Consider the following 17042-nt stretch of genomic DNA (forward strand, 5'->3'; position numbering starts at 1 on the left):
AATTTCAGTATGACTTGAAGGACCACACGGAACCACTGCAGCAAAAGTTTTCCTCTGGGTTCATGTATTATGGGGTGCAGAGTGACACAGTGTTTGTGCATACACAGAGCCTGCATATCTTTGTGGTTTCTGAAGCAACGTCTATAGACTAGCTGCAGCTAGTGTCTCCTGTCACTGTCCAGTTGCGATACAGTAGTTATGTCAGAGATGAGAATTAAGTGCTGTGCCCTGTAGAGCTAGGTGGATGCTCTTAGTCTATTATAGCATTTTGGATATCGCCACATGAAATCACACAGCCCTCCTCTTAGAAGAATGCTTGAACTGCATGCCATCCTATTGAAATACTGAGCACTGATTAAATATGAGAAATAAATACTGAAAGCCGAGCACTTTTGCCAGCGGAGTGGTGGTGGTCTGCAGGAATCTTGGTGCTTTAGGAAGAAGAGCCTAGTGCTGAGGAATGGTGAGGGTGCTGTACTCCCAGTAGAATTATGTCTTTAAAGAAGTCTATCCTGAAAAGAACTTGGAGGGAGGGAAGGAGGAAGGGACTGAAGAATTTCTACGGAAGCAGAATGCATCCAACTGAAAGCAGGGTAGGGAATCATTAGGCAAAATCTTAAAATCCATGTCTTTGGTTTTGAGGGTTGGAGTAGACCCTGACCCTCCATCCCTTTTTGAGAGTTGAAAGCAGATCCCAAAAGATTCCTAGCAGGGATGCAAGGTTGGGAATGGGACTGTTGAGTCACAAGGCTGATGCTGGTAGCTGAGAACAGGCATATGCAGGAGCAGGGCTTGGGCTCCCCATTCCCAGCCTCAGCAGCAGCATAGGTATTAGCGAGTTTCCTGGGGCTTTATGCTCCCCTGTGCCAAACGGGCAGTCTGTTGACACCTTCCTCCTCTCAAATGCATCAAGAGAATTGCCACGTGCTGAGCTCGTAGGAGTCCTCAGCAAAAGGTGCTGCCGGAATGCCAGGTAGAATCGTGCCATAAAAAAGCCACAGGAGTCAACAGAAAGCTGCCCAAAGTTTCACTAAAACTAGTGCTGGACAATGCATATCTAACCTGCTTGAAAACATGCTGGCTGCTTTTGAGATGGGGGTCCCAGAGTAACTGGCAGAGCCCATTACACCCATCTTTCTCAGTGTTTGTACTCTGAAAAGAGTCTAGACAAGGAGGAAGCGTGGAAGCTGCTCTTCGCAGGGTTCACGCACACTTCCCCCACCCGCAGACTCAACCATTTCCGTTTTTGCATGGGGTGCAAAAGGGGAGCGTTACTGTGCAACAGGGGACAGACGTACTGCAAGTGACTTACGTACACAAGGCAACCCAGCCAGCCCTGTGACTAAAACCTCTCATCCCTTCGGCAAACGTTTTGTAGAGAAACTGTGTCCTCAGGCAGGTCTACCTGTCTGCTTTGCTGTGCAGACCACATCGGTGCATGGTTACATGGGTGTTTGTGTGGTCCAGGAGCGCCGACACAGCCTTGTACGTGCCAAATTCGGAAGAGACTGGAGGCATTTCAATAGGCACCGCACCACATCAGTCCAAGTCCAATTTTGGGACTTCAGACAAAACCTAAGGCAATGGTGTGTAAAGGCTCCCCCTTTTTTATCCTGTTCGGTTAAGCACGCCTGTCGCCTCGTTCTGTCTTCCTGCTGCTGCCCGTGGGGTCGGCTGTGCTGCGTGCTGTAGGTTGTCTTTGGTCTTAGCAAGGAGGAATTCCCATGGAAGTAGTTGCAGCTGTGGGAGACCTCAGCCCAAGCATCCAGGGTGGCCAGGGAAAACTGGGGAAGAAAAACCTGTGAGGATGTCTCTCCATCCCCTCTTGAGCAACCTCCTGAAATGCACATCAGTTCCCACAGGCTGAGCAGCCGAGGTCCAGCACAGCCGGGAAACTCCTCTTTGGGCTGTTGGAGGTCACACGAGGTGTTTGCCCGTGCATCAGGCGGCTCTTCTGTCCTCCCCTCCCTTCCTGGCAGCACAGGCAAATTTGCAGTTGCCATTTCCCCAAGAAGACAGCAGTGGATCCCAAATGTTCCTTGTGTCCGTGAGTAACGTCTGGGTCCGCGTGAATGTACATATGTTAAAGATGATACATATGCATATACATCACAATTTGTCCTGTTGCGTCTGTGCAGAGTTCACTTGGGGAAAAGGGGTATTTTGCTTTCTGGAGAAGGTGGAATTGCCGCCCTTCTCTTCTCCGACCTCGCTCACCCGCCCTCCTGCCGAGCAGAAAGACTGGCCTGGGTGGTCTGCTGCAGTACCAAAGTCCTCTGGTCCCCAGTCCCCTGGGGGCAGAGGGGTGGGTTTCCTGCAGCTAATGCCATCTTCTCCCTTTTCTTTCTGTGTCCTCAGCTGTCTGTCCTGTGGACAGAACAGCCAGGGTGCTGTCATGTTAAAACGGCTTTCTGGAGGGTGAAGGAAAAAAGTATGGAGGGGGGAAAGGGGAGGCTGGGAGGGGGCAGGAAGCAAGCAGTAATCGCTGTCTGGATCGTTAGGAGAATGGCACAGAGAACTGAGCAGCAGTCGTGGGCTGGTTTTGAGCGGTGCGGCTGGGTCTTGGGGCTCAGGGGGGTTGTAAAGGTTGTGCTGTCCCCCCCGACTCCCCTGAGCAGGGGGTGAGGGCTGTGGGCAACAGCCTCTTTTGGGGAGGTTTCTCCTCCCTTACGGGACGATGTCTTGATGTGCTGCTGCTCCTGAGAGAGGCTGAAGAGCTGTTCCCGGCCCTCCACCAACCTTAGGAAGCCCTTCCAACCCCTCTGGACCCATCCCGACACAGGGCCAGCAGTGACACACTCCAGAGTGCCCTGACAGCGCCCCGAGCCAGGGGCATGGAGTGGGGCCTCTGTGACAAACCGGGGCAGTTTGCCACCAACCTTTACAGGAAAAATGGAGGTCCCAAGACCCTATGCACCCGCCAGCCCTGCCTCTGGCAGGCAAAGAACTGCATCCTCTGGGGCTCTGCCGCTGAGCACAGGAGGGCGAGGGGAGGAAAGGACTGCTTCGGGCTGGGCATCATGTGGTCCCTTCCAGGCTACCCTCACATTCCTGCCAGGTTGCTCAGGGTATTGTCCTAACTAGTTTTGAGCATCTCCAAGGGATGTCACAGCTCCAGGGGCCATACCTGCCTGGCAGCTCTTTCCCCACGTGAGGACCCAGGGACGGCCTGTGGAGGCAAGGACAGAACCGGGCATGCGTTAGCCCTCGCCCCTACCCTCCTCCTTTCGGCTGGAGGTGCCTGGGCCAGGCAAAAAGACACATTAGATGAAAAATCAGCTGCCCCAGGCCTGAAGGGTGAGGACCTCTGAGCCCAAGGGTCCCCCTGACACTGACAGCTGAGGTTGCAGAGTGGGGACATTTCTCCTTTTTTTTTTTTTTTTAAACCAGTTATTTTATTGGATTTGGGATGGCTGCAGGCTGGAAATGATTTGGTTCCTTTCCTGTTTATATTTGGCTTTAAAAAAATAAACCACACTGACTTGCTACCTACTACCCTCGCCTGCTGTGCTTTCTGAGCTGCCTGTCTCTCTCAAAACCGCTGCGTTGTCTCTTGAAAAGCGGTTTGCTCTTCCCCTGCACCCGTGGGAGGCTGACGTGTCGCTGCCAGTCCCCGAGCCCAGTCTAGCAGCAAGAGAGATGGTGACAGAAACACCCCCCTCTGCACCGGGCCCCCCAAAGCCTGCCTGCCTGCTGCTGCCTCTCCCTCCCCGCCAGCCCTGCACCGCCTGGGCTGACAGCCAGCACCTCCGGCCCTAAGGGCTGTGTGTCGCTCTTTCGGGGGGATCCCGTGTTGCCCCTACCCCCTCTATCCCCCTCTTTTTCCTCTCCCGGGTCCCTGCGTGGCCCTTGGGCAGAGCCAGGGGTGGGGGAAGCTGAATGGGGATGGAGGAACCGGGGTTCCTGCCACTGTGGGGCATCCCCGGGGGAGCCCATGGCCCAAGTGCCTGGGCAGGGAGCAGGGCCATGGGGGCTTCTCCCTGCCCTTCTCCGGCAATGCCCAGAGCCACGAGTGGCTTCAAGTGCCACCAGCACACGGGGGGGGGCTGCCCCCGCGCCCAGGCTCCGAGGGGGTCCCAGCCACACCAGCCCGCTGGTGGGGCTGTTAACTCTGGAACCTAACGACGGCGCGGCGGCGGGGAGCTCAGGGACCCGGGGGAGCCGCGCTGCCACCGCCTCCCTCCCCGTCGCGTCCGCCCTTATAAGCGGCGGCGGCGGCGGAGCCCGGTGCAGCGGCCCGCGGCGCGCCGCTTCCCGGCACGGCCCGGCCCGGCCCGGCCCGGCATGGGCTCCGCGCACTCCGTGCCCGCCGAGATGCGGGAGCTGGCCGACAGGACCGGCTGTGAGTATCGCCCGCCGCGGGTCCCCGCAGCGGCCCGGCCCGGGGGCACCTTGGCCGGGCCTTCCCCGCTGCCTTCCCCACCCCCGGAGCGCTCCTGCCCCACCGCCGGCCGCCGCGCACCCCCCGGGGGGACACGGGCTCTCCGGCCCGCGGGGGACGTGTCACCGGGGAGGGTGGGGGGTGCGGGACATGTCACCTGGGGAGGTGCCGGCATGTCACCGGGGGGTGGAGGGGGGAAGGAGGTGGGAAGGAGGTGGAGGGGGGGTGCTGGCATGTCACCCGGGGGTGCTGGCATGTCACCGAGGGCGGGGGGGGGTGAGGGGGTGTGGGATGCAGCCATGTCACCCACAGGGATGCACCCGCGCACCCCGGGGCCGCAGTGCCGCCAGCCGGGGCGTCGAGCGTGCACACGTGTGAGCCCCGGCAGCGCTCTGCCCTCCCACACCACGAGTGCAAGAAATTGTCCCCACATCGCTCTTTCACCCGGGAGCCACCGGCTCCGCTGCCGTCCGGCGATGCTCCCGGGGCCGGTACGGTGCGTAACGCCCGGCGGTGCGGGGGAAAGGGACCCGCAGGCAGGGGGTTGCAGCAGGGATGCGGCCTAGGGCTCCAAGCAGGGGTTGGCGCGTAGGATGGGGTGGTCGTGTTCCTCCTGGGAAATGTCATTGCTCCAGGATGTCCTGGGATGTAGCCGGCTCTGGGCACAGGGATCGGGGTGCTCCCGCCTGGTTCCTCCAGCCCCTGCCGTATGGAGAGCAGGCTGTGATGGAGGGATGGGTGGAGGGAGGCAGCTCTGCCCACAGCCAAAGCCTGTGCCGGGGTTGGGGGCATCCAGCACCTCTCCCAGCCCTGCCACTGACCCTACGGTGACATCTACGGTGACATCGCCCTTCCTCCCCTCTCACTCCTCCTCCTCCTCCCCCAGTGAGGGCTGAGCACCGCAGCACCCCACAGGGCACCCCGGGGGGGAGCTCAGCCCTCCCCGCAGGCAGCAGCCTGGGGACCTGCCGGGGTGCGAGGGTGGCAGCCCAGGCTGGGAGGGGGTTTTTTTTGGGGACGCCTTGACCTGGGGATCCTGCCATGCGGGTGCTGCCGGGCCGCAGCAGGCACCTCCGGCGCAGGCAGAGCTGCCCACGGGCCTTGCTCCAGCGTCTGCCCATGGGAGGCTCCTGCCTCCCGCCCGAGTGCCCCTGCGAATCGGGCCCGGAGACGGGTTTACAAAGGCAGCACCCAAAAAAAAGTCTCATCGAAACCAGAGGTCAGGGGGTGTGTGCGTGTGATGACCCCACGCCATGACCGAGGGGAATGTAGTACGCTGCCGGCGGGATCCGCGGGGCTCCCACCACGCTGCAGCTGCTGCTGGAAAAACCTGGGGAATGCAAGTTTTCTTTTTAACAGGCTTGCTGCTGCGGTACAACGTCGCGGAGGGCATCTCAGTCACCCTTGGTCCCTTGGGAGGAGCGGGGACAAGGCAGAGCTCCCTGCGGGTCCCCAGGACAAGCCTGGGGCACAGTCCCTTGCCTTCTTCCCCAGTGCTTTAAACCCCGAAAGCCGCAGGGGCACCCGCAGTTGTCTGCTCGGGGCCCTCGGGGCCGGTTCCCATCCCTGCAGCCGCGTGCCCGACCACGAAGCTGCAGCAGCGGCATCTGCCTGGTGCTGAGGTGGCTCTTCCCGGGATGATGCGATCTTTTCCTGCGCCCAGGCCGGTCCAGCGCCGCAAAGCGCAGCACAGGGAGGGCAGCACAGGGCTGAGCCCCTCCAGCGCATCCCTTCCCCGGGGATCCCCTTCGCTCCAGCAGCACAAACCACCGCAGGCTGGGAGACAGCAAACCCAGCGCCCTTCGGTTTAAATACCTTTTTTTTTCCCCCTATAGCGTAGGTTGCCGTGGTTGGACACAGGCCTGCAGCAGCAGAGCGCTGAGGCCGCTTCTCAGCGATACGAGCGGCTTCTCCTGCCCTTCAGCCAGTCCTTCTCGCAGGAAAGCCTTTGCCCTTTGTGCAGGTGCAGCTTCTTTTTTTTTCTGGAAAGCAGCCGAGCGCTGCCGCCCTTCGCAGGACGGTGCGGTCCTCGGAGACCTGCCTGCGCCACAGCCCTGCGCCGCAGCTCGGAGCCGGGCGAGGAAGACCTGGGTTTGGGGAAAGAGGGAGGAAGAGCCCTCTTTTTTTGTCTTGCGGCTGTGGGCTGGACGGGGAGCAGGACCAGACCAACCGTGAGCAACCAGCCAGTGACCCCAGGTTTTTTTGTCCTGTCTAGGACATTTTTCTGAGAGATCGAAGATATTGGTGTGCACCCAAGTCCCAGATGCTGAAGGCTTGGTGACCCAGCTGCTCCCATGGTGACAGTGATGTTGTCAAGGGAGAAAGCGAAAGGTCATTTCTCTGTGGCCAAAATTGGAAAGCAAAGTCCGGAGAAAGTTTCCGTGTGGGTGGACCGACAGCAGCAGAGCACCAGCTGGAGAGGGATTAGGGGGAAAAAAAACCCCCATCATAGGGGTGAATCGGTGGTGCCCGTGCAGATGGGCATCACCGCCTGAGAGCCAGCGGGTTCAGAGGGGGGACCCCCCCAAAGCCAGGCCAGGGGCTTAAGTGGCCTCATCCTGCAAAGGGGCTGGTGGCTGCCGGCGCGGGCAGAGATCCGGGGTGGGCACAAGAGCCCCAGCAACAAGCACAGATGGGTTTTCCAGTCCATTAATAGAGGTCTGCAACTCCTCAGCCTCCCTGATGATCAATACAGTTTCTATTTCAAGACTGTGAAACAAGTCAGAAACGGAGCAAAGGACATTATTTAAAGATAATAAAAGCGAGAGAGGGAGCCAGCCAGGCAGCCAGCGCACGAGCTCAGCATTGACCTGTTGTCTTTCAGCCGCAGCAGTTAACCATTTGCAACCCCTTAATTATACTTTAACATGCTTTTAGCTTTCTCCGTGCTGCCGGGAAAGGCTGATGTCCAGCCGCCGGCGCAGCCCTGCCCCGTGCCCAGCTCCGGCCGGGACCGCAGCGAGCACACGGGTCCAGCTGGCGCCCGGACAGACACCACCAGCTCCTGCAAACGGAGCTGAAAGGCACTTCCCTGGCTCCTGGGAATGGCTACTGTCAATATTTGCACGAGAGTTAGACTCTGCGTGTCGTCAGGGATTTGTAGAGCTTGGTTACAGCCTGTAGAGAATAGCGGGGGAAAAAAAAAATAACCTGTCATGGGATTAAGGAGGTGAAAAGATGCTGCTGAGCCTCACACTGTAACCTCAGCGCTCGTGGGTCTCAAAGCAAGGCTGATGAGCACCCTGCTTCCAGCCCCAGGCCGATGCTCCGGCGGGTGCAGCAGTGCTGCCGGGTGCTGGTGCATCCCTGGGGGAGGCAGCACCCACCGCGATGGTTCGGGGCTCCCCGGTGCCCCGGCTCCCCCCGAGCAGCAGCAGCTATTTCAAAGCCTGGCTTTGCTTTTTGGGTGCCGATGCATCTCCTCCATGTTCAGCCTTGCCTTGCCCCTGGCGCAGGTGGCTGCTGTCAGCTTCGGGGTTTTCTCTTTTTCTTTTTTTAGTGTTATTTTCTGTCACCCGACGTGGCTGTGGACTTGAGCACATGAACCTCCCAGCTGCAAGTAGACACGTCCCGGGGCAGGTCGGGACGTGCTCCCCGGGCACAGCTCCTGCCCACAGTGCCAACAAACCCCAAATTACATGGTCAAGCTTGTTTGAAGGGTCTGCCACCGAGGATCCTAAACTGGGGAGGCGGTGGGATCCTGCCGTGCCATTCCGTGCCATTCCGTGCCGTGCTGTGCAGTCTGGGCCAGGGGAGTTTCTGTGGCCCGGGACTGGTGATAAACCAGCCCTTGGCATCACCCCCCTGCAGCGAGCAAGGGACAGAGCACACAGGGACCGACACAGCGAGATGGACCTTGCAGGGCTGCATAGAGCCACCAAAGGGAACCGGGGACGACTGTGCCAAGAAGCACCCAAGGCCCTGCCCCGCTGCCCGGGGGTGGGGGGTGTGGGAGCAGACAGCCTTTTGGCTATTGCCGGACAGGGTGGGCTTTGCGGTGTCCCCAGGGAACAAGCTTTGCAGCAGGATTTGGTGCCCACCAGTGTCCCTCCTGTCCCTGGGCAGGACATGAGCTCTGCAGCTGGGTCCCCAGGGGGGCTCAGGGAGCCCAGGGACCTCACCCCCCCCATCACCTCTCTCTTTTCTCCCCCGACAGTCACCTCTGAACAGATCGAGCACCTGCACCGGCGATTCAAGCAGCTGAGCCGGGACCAGCTGACAATCCGGTACGGCGCTTCCATTGCCACTGCCGGAGCGATACCGGCTGGCCAGAGCATCGCCTTCCCCGGGCTGCCGAAGGGTGCCTAGTCGAGATGCCCGGCTCCCTGGGCTGCGGGGACGAGCGTGTCCTTCCCGGTCATCCCACGGCCGGGCTGAGCTGGCTCTCTGCAGTGTGGCATTGCGAATAACATGAGGAAAAACGAGTGGTGAAGCAGCAGCCTGAGAGCAGGGTGGCTCCTGCCAAGCATCCCGTTTTCCCCCCAGTTTTAAAATCAGTTTGGGGAAGGGAAGTGGGAAGTCCTTACGCAGCAGCTACGGTGGGGTTTGCAGTTGCCCTTTTCCCCCCTCTTCGGCGTCTGCGCGGGCAATTGTGCACCAAAGCCATGACTCCACTTCCTTGGGAAAGCTCCGGCACGTCCCACCAGCTTCACCAGCCACGCGAGGAGCCAGTGCGGGCCGGGGAGCCCAGCTACCCTCTGCTTCTCCCCGCCCTCAGAGATTATTTCTTGGCTCATTTGCTGTATAAAAAGTCGATAGCAAACGACCAGCACAGGCTCAAGCCAGTGTCTTTGGGCGCAACACGGGGCAGCAGCCAGACGCAGCGGGACGGTGCAGGGCAGAGGAAGCCGAGGGGAGGGTGGATGGCAGAAGCTCCTTCCCTCACCTTGCGGAGCCCCGTCCAGGACCTTATTCCTGGGAAAACTCTCTGAAAATCATGCAGCCCTTTGCAGGTTGAGCTGTGCAAAGGGGCCCAACATCGGCGCCGAGCCACGGTGTCCCAGAGCCTCCCAGAGACCCGTTTTAGTGGGGCCAGAAATCCCCCGCAGCTGCACCGAGCACAGACCGATGCGGCAGCGTGGCTTGCTTTCGGTCTGAATTGAGGCAAATAGGGATTGTCATGCAAAACCTTTTTGTTTTTCTCGTGATTGCTTTGAAAGAATGGGGTTGGGGCTTCTGCCCCAGCCCGTCGGTGACTGTCACAGCATCTCCCTCCTCCCTGGCTCCCTCACGCGTTGGGCTGTCTCTGTTCCCATTGCAGCAAGGAGAATTTTGACAGCATCCCCGATCTGGAGTTCAACCCAATTAGGGGGAAAATCGTCCATGCCTTTTTCGACAAGCGGTAAGAACATCCCTGGCACCGCGGGGAGGGTCGGGCTAATTGGTTTACCCTCTGAAAGCAGGACCTTGCTGGGCAAAGGTCTTCTCCCTAAAGGCTGGGATGGAGCCAGGGTGAAAATTACAGACATTTAAGCTAAGTCTTAGGGAAAAACCAGTCCTAAAGCTTTGCCGAGGGACGTGCCGGGCTCTGCGGCGGGTGGCCGGGATGGTCCTGGCTGCCCGTCAGAGGTGATGCCGCTCTCGGCAGGAACCTGCGGCAGGAGTCGGAGGGGCTGGCGGACGAGATAAACTTCGAAGACTTCCTGACCATCATGTCCTACTTCAGACCCATCGAGATGAACATGGACGAGGAGCAGCTCGATCGCTTCCGGAAAGAGAAGCTGAAATGTGAGGCTTGCCCAAAGCCTGGGGCCGGTGGGGGGGCCGGCAGGACGGGGCTCCCCTCACCCTGCCGCGCTCCTCTCGTCCTTCCCAGTTCTCTTCCACATGTACGACTCCGACCACGACGGGAAGATCACGCTGCAGGAGTACAGAAATGTAACGTATGGTCCCTCCCGCCCCATCACCACCGAATTCCTGGCCCCGGCTTTGACCCGCTGCCTCGTAGGTGGTGGAGGAGCTGCTGTCGGGGAACCCCCACCTGGAGAAGGAGTCGGCGCGGTCCATCGCCGATGGGGCCATGATGGAGGCAGCCACCATCTGTGTGGGACAAATGGTGGGAGCTGGTTCCTTGCTGTACCATGGCACAGAGGCACTGTGACGGTATCAGAAATGGGGCTGGAAGGTGTCTGTCCTGCCCATGGAAGGTGTCCATCCTGCCCGGGGCATCCTCCCCGTCCCAGGCTGCTTTGGCCGGAGAAGATTTTTTTGCAGGCAGCAGCTTTCAGGGTGGTTTTTTTTGTTTTTTTTTGTTTTTCCCCCCCATTATAAGAGCCTAAAGGGGATAGATAACCAACAGCACACCGTGAAGCACCATCCTCAGTGCTTGGGGCTTTAGTGCTTATAAAAAAGGCAGCTCCTTACAGCCGTGGTGGTTCTGGGAACCAATTTTGGGCTGGCCATGGGGCAGAGTGCGCTGAGCACCCATGGGAGACATGTCCCACAGCCCTATGGGACCCACCCCCTGGTGACCCAGTGCCCCGAGGCCCCTGCCCCATTGATGTGGGGCAACCGTAATGTTTTTCTCTCTCTCGCTGCGTGCAGGGGCCAGACCAGGTGTATGAGGGCATCACCTTCGAAGACTTCGTTAAGGTTGGTGCCATCTCCACTCGTCTCCGCAGGAGGAGGGCGCCGGGCGGTCACAGGGACCTGGGTGTTTGGTGGGGGGCACCGAGCTGAGCCCCTGTCCCGGCCCCGCTCACCCCCTTCCCCTTGCAGATGTGGCAGGGTATCGACATTGAAACCAAAATGCACGTCCGCTTCCTCAACATGGAGACCATTGCGCACTGCTACTGACCTCCGGCTCCCTCCTGGGAGCCGCAGGAGGAGGAAGAGGAGGAGGAAGAGGATGCTGCAGCAGCTCCATGTTCCTGGCACCAAGCGCTTTGTACCCGCCCGCGTGCCTGTCCCGTAGTGGGGCTGCCTTCTGCTCTCTAGAAACATAAGAGGCTTTTATCTGTAATAAAAGGTATTTCTCTTTTTACTCCTTGTTGATAAATACTCCCTCCATCCATCGCCCAGGGCCTGGCAGGGTCTCTCTCCCTGTGCAGAAAGCCTCCGCAAAGCCCCGTCTCCCCTTAAACCTGGATTTTTAGCCTCTGCCATGCGCTGCGCTGGGGAAGGAGCTGCCCGCTTTGTGCTGGGAGCGCCCCGAGCCCCACACCATGGGGACCGCACGCAAACAGGGATGGGGCTGCTGAGGGGTGGGAGGTGAAGGCAGCGTCCTTAGCACCTGGAAGAGCCGTCACGCCACCCCTCTGCATCCTATGAGATGCTCAAGCCAGTGAAAGTGGCAGCGGCACAAGGAATAACCCCAAATCAAACCCAAAGCAGCCACTTCGGCTGCATCTGCCGGCCGGAGCCGGGCAGGAGGGGCACCGTGGGACCACGGCGAGGCCGGCAGCAGGGATGTGGGGACATGGGGACGTGGGCTCCTGGCAGCCGGGTGGCTCCCACCCCCACATGTTCCCGCTAGAACAAGGCACCGGAGATAAGGGTTTGTTTACTGGTATTAATAACTGGATGGCTCGAGGCGGATTTCTGTCTCTAAGGCAGCCTGAGCTGGGAAGGGAGGGGGGGAAAAAAAAAAAGGGCAATGCCTATTTTTAGAAAAGCTGGGAAGATTTGTTTGTTTTATCAAAAATAGCTTCCCCTGGTGACATGTACGCTCGATGGAAAAATAGCCCCCACCACAGCAAGCAGCCGGCAGCGCATGAGTGAAGGCTGCAGGGAGCGATGGATGCACAGCCATGTACAGCCCTGGCACCAACCCCCCGCGGGCAGCGAGTGCCCACCGTCACCCCGGCTCAGGGCACAAACAATTTCTCCTTCCGCTCCGTGTTAGCGAGGGGGATGCTCTGCCCAGGCATCCCTGTGCTGAGAGCGCAGATCAGGACTGGCCCTCGCAGGCTTTTGCAGCTTTGCCCCGCTGAAAAACCCCGTCTTGCCCACCGGTGCGGGGTGCGCAGCCAAGCCGAGGCCCCGCTCGCCGTTCGCAGCTGCTGGACCACAGCCCCTGCGCCGGAGCTGCTCTTCAGAGCCAGCAGCCGGAGAGCAGCCGCGCTAACCCAGTGAAGGACAGCCCTTCCCTGCAATGCAGTCCTGTCCTGGAGAGACCTGTGCTGTTCGGCGGCACCGAGGACACGCTGGCTCTGACCCGGCTTCAGAGGGAGCCGCAGGGACGGAGCCGATCCCATCTCGCAGCTCCACAAGCGGGCATGCCACCACGTCAAGGGTGGACGTGCCGCAAAGCGGGAGGCCGCCGCCACCCACGCCGTTGGTTGAGCCGTTGTGGTGCTGGCATGTGGTGCTCAGCCTGGGCTGGGTGGCGAGAGCCAGGGTTGGTGCCGGCGCCGCGGGCAGGGCTGAGTGCCGGGGCTGGGGAGGGGATGGTGGCGATGGAGGTCCCAGCTCTTCCAGTGCAGCCTTTCAGACCCTGAGGGTCTCCCGGTGCTGCCTGATGGCAGCCACAGCCTTGTCTGCATCTGCAGGGCTCTGGGACCCTTCAGTCCCGTTCTCCTGCGCCTCCAGACGCCTCCATCATCAGGGCTTATCCCCGGCTACGCTGCGTCGGCACCCTCCAGTGCAGAGGGTCAGAGACTGAACCTCTTCCTCCTCCTGAACCTCCTCATCCTCCTCTTCCCTGTGCCAGACCCTCAGTGCTCCCTTCCCTCCCCACAGGTACGACAAGGACAACATCCAGCTTCTCCCAAAATCCCCAGGTTTCAGGAGCAGACACAGGCTCCTTTCCCCATCTTCTCACAGGAATTATCACACAGGTGGTTCAGGCTGGATATCAGGAAGAATTCCTTTCCTGAGAGAGCGGTGAAGCACTGGCAGAGGCTGCCCAGGGAGGTGGTGGAGTCACCATCACTGGAGGTGTTCAAGGAACGTGTGGACGTGGCACTGCGGGACATGGTTTAGTGGGCATGGGGGGGTTGGGGTGGTGGGTGGACTTGATGATCTTACAGGTCTTTTCCAACCTTAGTGATTCTGTGATTCTGTGAAATGGGATGAAGGCGAGAGTGGGAGGGAGAGTTGCACAGAGCAGATGAAAGGGAGAGTGGAAGGGGAGGGAGCGGGGAAGATAAGCCCGATCCTCACCCCAGCAAAGGACCGATTCCAGCCCTGCCCGCAGCAGCAGTTCCTCCAGGTGGGCAGGAGCATCGCTCCCACGGCCAGCGGAAAGCCAGGGCTGCGTAATGCGATGTTGATGTTACGCACAGCAAAATCCAGCGAGACGGAGGATAATAATTCTTCAAAGGGCAGAAAAAACTGGCAGAGCACTGGGAAATCTGGCGAGAGTAACATTTCTGTCGCAGACCACAGCAAAATCCTGCAAAGCGCGGAGCATTCGATAAAGGATAATAGTACTGATACGGGGCACGGCAAGAGCTGCCAAGATGCTGAGACCTGTGATGTGGCACACAGCTCCGTTGCAGAACCCAGCCGTGTCAGCAGAGGGTAATTGGGAAATTGAAGCAGCTTTGCCGCGTGTCGGAAAACTCAGGGAAGGCTGATGAAGCCTGAGCAGCTTATCGGAGAGAGCAGTGACTCTGGTTCTGGAAGAGTGGGACCGAGCGACCCGCATGGCTGCAGGGCAGGGGGCCCAGGCAGATATTTTTTTTTTTTTTGGCACAGAGGGCAGAGATCGTTTGATCCAGCTCCCCACCAGTGACATCCATCTCGCCATCCCCACCCATCTCTCAGCCACAGCGGAGCTTGGGAAAGGCAGGAGGGACTGAAACCCAGGGAACACCTGCCCGGGAAGGAGGGGAGGAGCAGGAGGACAGCACAAGCGATGGAGCCAGGGCAGCCAGTTGCAGGCAATATTTGCAAGCTAAATTTTGAGGAACATCCTCTTCCTTCAAATGACACCCTCCGATGCGGAGGCGATGCAGGAACTCCCTCCCCCAACAAAGCCAGCAGCTGCCTTCCATGAAGATGCATTTGGCCCAGAGGCTGAAGGTCTACGTTTCTGGCCAGAACACTGCCAGTGGCACAAATCCTGACCTGGAACAGGCGTTTTCCCCGCTACTTTCTACTGCTTAATCCATTGGTGCTTACGAGGTCTCCAACCACTGCTGCCTCATCTTCCCCGTCAGCAGCAGGGACCCGTCTCAGAGGTACGAGGGACTGGTAGGGGCTGGGAGGACACCAGCGCTGGTCAAAATGTAGCTGAAGGTTTTAGGACCATCCACGGAAGGGGGAAATGAGCATCCAAATGTCACTGAAAGAAAACAGGGGGCAGAGAGGGCATAAAGAAGTATTTCTTGCACCGCCGTGGCTCATCGACACCACATCCTCACCCCTCTGGCAGCAGCCGGGACGGGGAAGGACAGAGGAACGTTCCCCTCTGCACAGGGGCATGAAAGCAGAGGCCGAGAGCAGGAAAGGCTGCGGGGTGGGAGGAGAAGGTGCTGCTCTACGGAGCCGAGCTACAGGGAAGGGGAGAGGAGTCAGAGACCCCCCTAATCCCTCTCTGCACAAAGAGCACCCGCTGTTCCTCCTCACACCCCTCCTCAGCATCAAGAGAGGGACGGCAGACCACGAAACGCTGGAATCGCTCTTCCCCCACTGCCGAGGTGGTCAAGGACACAGAACAGAGGCAAAATGCACTTTCTTGGGGCCTTTGCTGGTGGCTTGGACCCAAAATACGTGGAGGGACAGCTAGGGTTTTTCCAGTACAGCACTACAGCTGAGTGCGTGCTACCGCGTCCTTTGTGTGAAGATGGTTTTGCTATGCACCACCCATCGCTTTTCACTGAAGTCAGAGCTCCGGAGCCTGGTAGCAGCTGGAGGCTGTGATAGAGAGACAGCCTCCCCCTTTGATGATATATTCTCTTTGGACAATAGTAGGGAAGAAACTCATGCCCAGGGATCCTTCTCACGAAGGCAACAGACACCTTTTTTTTGCTAAAGATCGCCGTCATCAACAGTAGAAACCCGAAGTCGTTCCTGAGGCTCTTCACCCCAAACTACTTCCTCCTTTAACACCTTCCGATTTTTTAGCTGCCCCCACCTACCCAGCCCATCCGATGGTCGCCAGCCTGGCACGCTGCACCCCGCTCTCGCACAGGGTGAGCCGTCACCTGCAGTCTAACCTCCGCCTGGTCAATCCACAACACCGCTCCAATGCGTCCTGACCGCAGCTCCTCAACTCCAACCCCTGCCAGCAGCCCCGGGCACCACCCAACCCAGAAGAGATGCCCCCTTCTTGAGTGATAACCTTTGCCTGTGGGATACAACAGGGGTCTGTGGAGACAAGAGCCCACCTTTGTCCCTACCTACCACAAACTGGTGGCACTAACGAGTTCTAGGGAGGCCCCAGATGGGAAATCCAAAGGCAGCATTTATCTCCGGTAAAGACTGGATGGTGACTCCATTCTTGCTCTTGAAGTTATTAGGAAAGAGGCTCCATTTAAATGTCACCTAACCCTGGCAAAGATGTAAACAGTCACAATTGCAGTTGCTACGCTCCAGCACCCACTTCAGCACAGTATTAATGACTACCCAGTGAAGTAGGACAACAGCCCTTTTCAGAAACAAAAATTAAACTCCCAACATGGATACTCTCCAACAGCCTAAGTGCCCTCATTTGCATTATGAATGCTAGTTAAGTATGTACACAATCTTCTGCTGTGGTACAACCTTCCTAAATGAATTCCGGTGATAGGAAAAACAGACCAAAAGGACCACCCTCCAATCCCCCCAGAGGAGCTGCATCCAGACCGTGAGCCATGGAAATGGTGGCTGGGGGGACAGAGAACTTCTTTCTCCGCTGGAGGGGATGCAAGCCTTCTTGTATCTGGATGGGTTGACGTTTGGACCCCCAACAAATTGATGACTTGTTGGTCTTCTCCGCATAAGAAAGTGAACACCTCTACAAATGCAGGTGCTGCAAAGCATCCGTTTTCTAGCAGCTCAGTGACTACCACGGTCAAGGAGCAATACGGAGGCAGCCTGGCCACGGGCAGTGCAGAAGGAGGGGAAGCGGGGAGGTGGACGTAAGGAAAAGGGATCAACACACACGGGCACAAGACAAACTTATCTGCTACTTGCAGCAGGGAGATGAAGAAAGAACAAAGCTGTCCCGAGATAACGAGGCAAGATAAGGAGAGTCAAAGTCAGAACAAGCCAAGGGTGTATTAAGTGAGATGGGGCAGCAGGTCACAGCACTGAGGGGAAAAGAACAATGACGGCGAAAGCTCTCTCTGTTCAGTCACATCAGAAGACACAGGGCTGGAGCAACCCACAAAATCATCTGTGCTACAGAAACTATTATTTATTTGACAGGTTTCAGCTGAGCTCTTGTCCAAACTACGTATCCGTGACACTTCTTGCTCTTCCAGGAATGAAGGAAGGGAGCTGGCTTCCCAGAAAGGCAGAGGAAGGAAACAAAAAAAAAAAGACAAAAAGCTTCATTAAAGAGAAAATTTATTGGTCAGACAGAATGACTTTGCCCCTTGCACTTCTTGTATCAGCCCATCACAAGGAAAAAGCTGTTAAAAACCAAAACACACACATGAAAGTTGACCTAGGGGTCATGGAAAACCACCCCAAGCCCAAGACCATGAAGAGCTGTGAAACAGGTCTCTCTCCAGGCGGGAGGAGGGCAGCATGAAGCTCTCCAAGGGCTGCCTCAGTGACCCGTTACAGGTTG

The 17042-nt window shown here is 58.3% G+C and overlaps 1 protein-coding gene across 1 annotated transcript; it reads left to right on the forward strand.

Moving 5' to 3' along the window:
* Positions 1-4284: 4284 nt before the first annotated feature.
* TESC (tescalcin) lies at positions 4285-11224 on the forward strand. Its single transcript, XM_059827833.1, has 7 exons — positions 4285-4342; positions 8538-8607; positions 9969-10108; positions 10197-10258; positions 10329-10436; positions 10925-10972; positions 11099-11224. Exons 1-7 carry the CDS (start codon positions 4285-4287, stop codon positions 11174-11176), a joined length of 564 nt encoding a protein of 187 aa, XP_059683816.1. The 3' UTR covers positions 11177-11224.
* The last annotated feature ends 5818 nt before the right edge of the window (positions 11225-17042 follow it).

This window comes from Gavia stellata, chromosome 21, assembly GCF_030936135.1.
Source record: "Gavia stellata isolate bGavSte3 chromosome 21, bGavSte3.hap2, whole genome shotgun sequence".
Classification (NCBI taxonomy): Eukaryota; Metazoa; Chordata; class Aves; order Gaviiformes; family Gaviidae; genus Gavia; species Gavia stellata.

What these genes read in the sequence shown, in the direction of transcription:
- TESC (XM_059827833.1), top strand. Translation starts at nt 4,285, where the DNA reads ATGGGCTCCGCGCACTCCGTGCCCGCCGAGATGCGGGAGCTGGCCGAC. An exon ending in CCATCTGTGTGGGACAAATG is followed by an intron (nt 10,437 to 10,924) that starts GTGGGAGCTGGT and finishes CGCTGCGTGCAG; the next exon opens with GGGCCAGACCAGGTGTATGA. An exon ending in CCTTCGAAGACTTCGTTAAG is followed by an intron (nt 10,973 to 11,098) that starts GTTGGTGCCATC and finishes TTCCCCTTGCAG; the next exon opens with ATGTGGCAGGGTATCGACAT.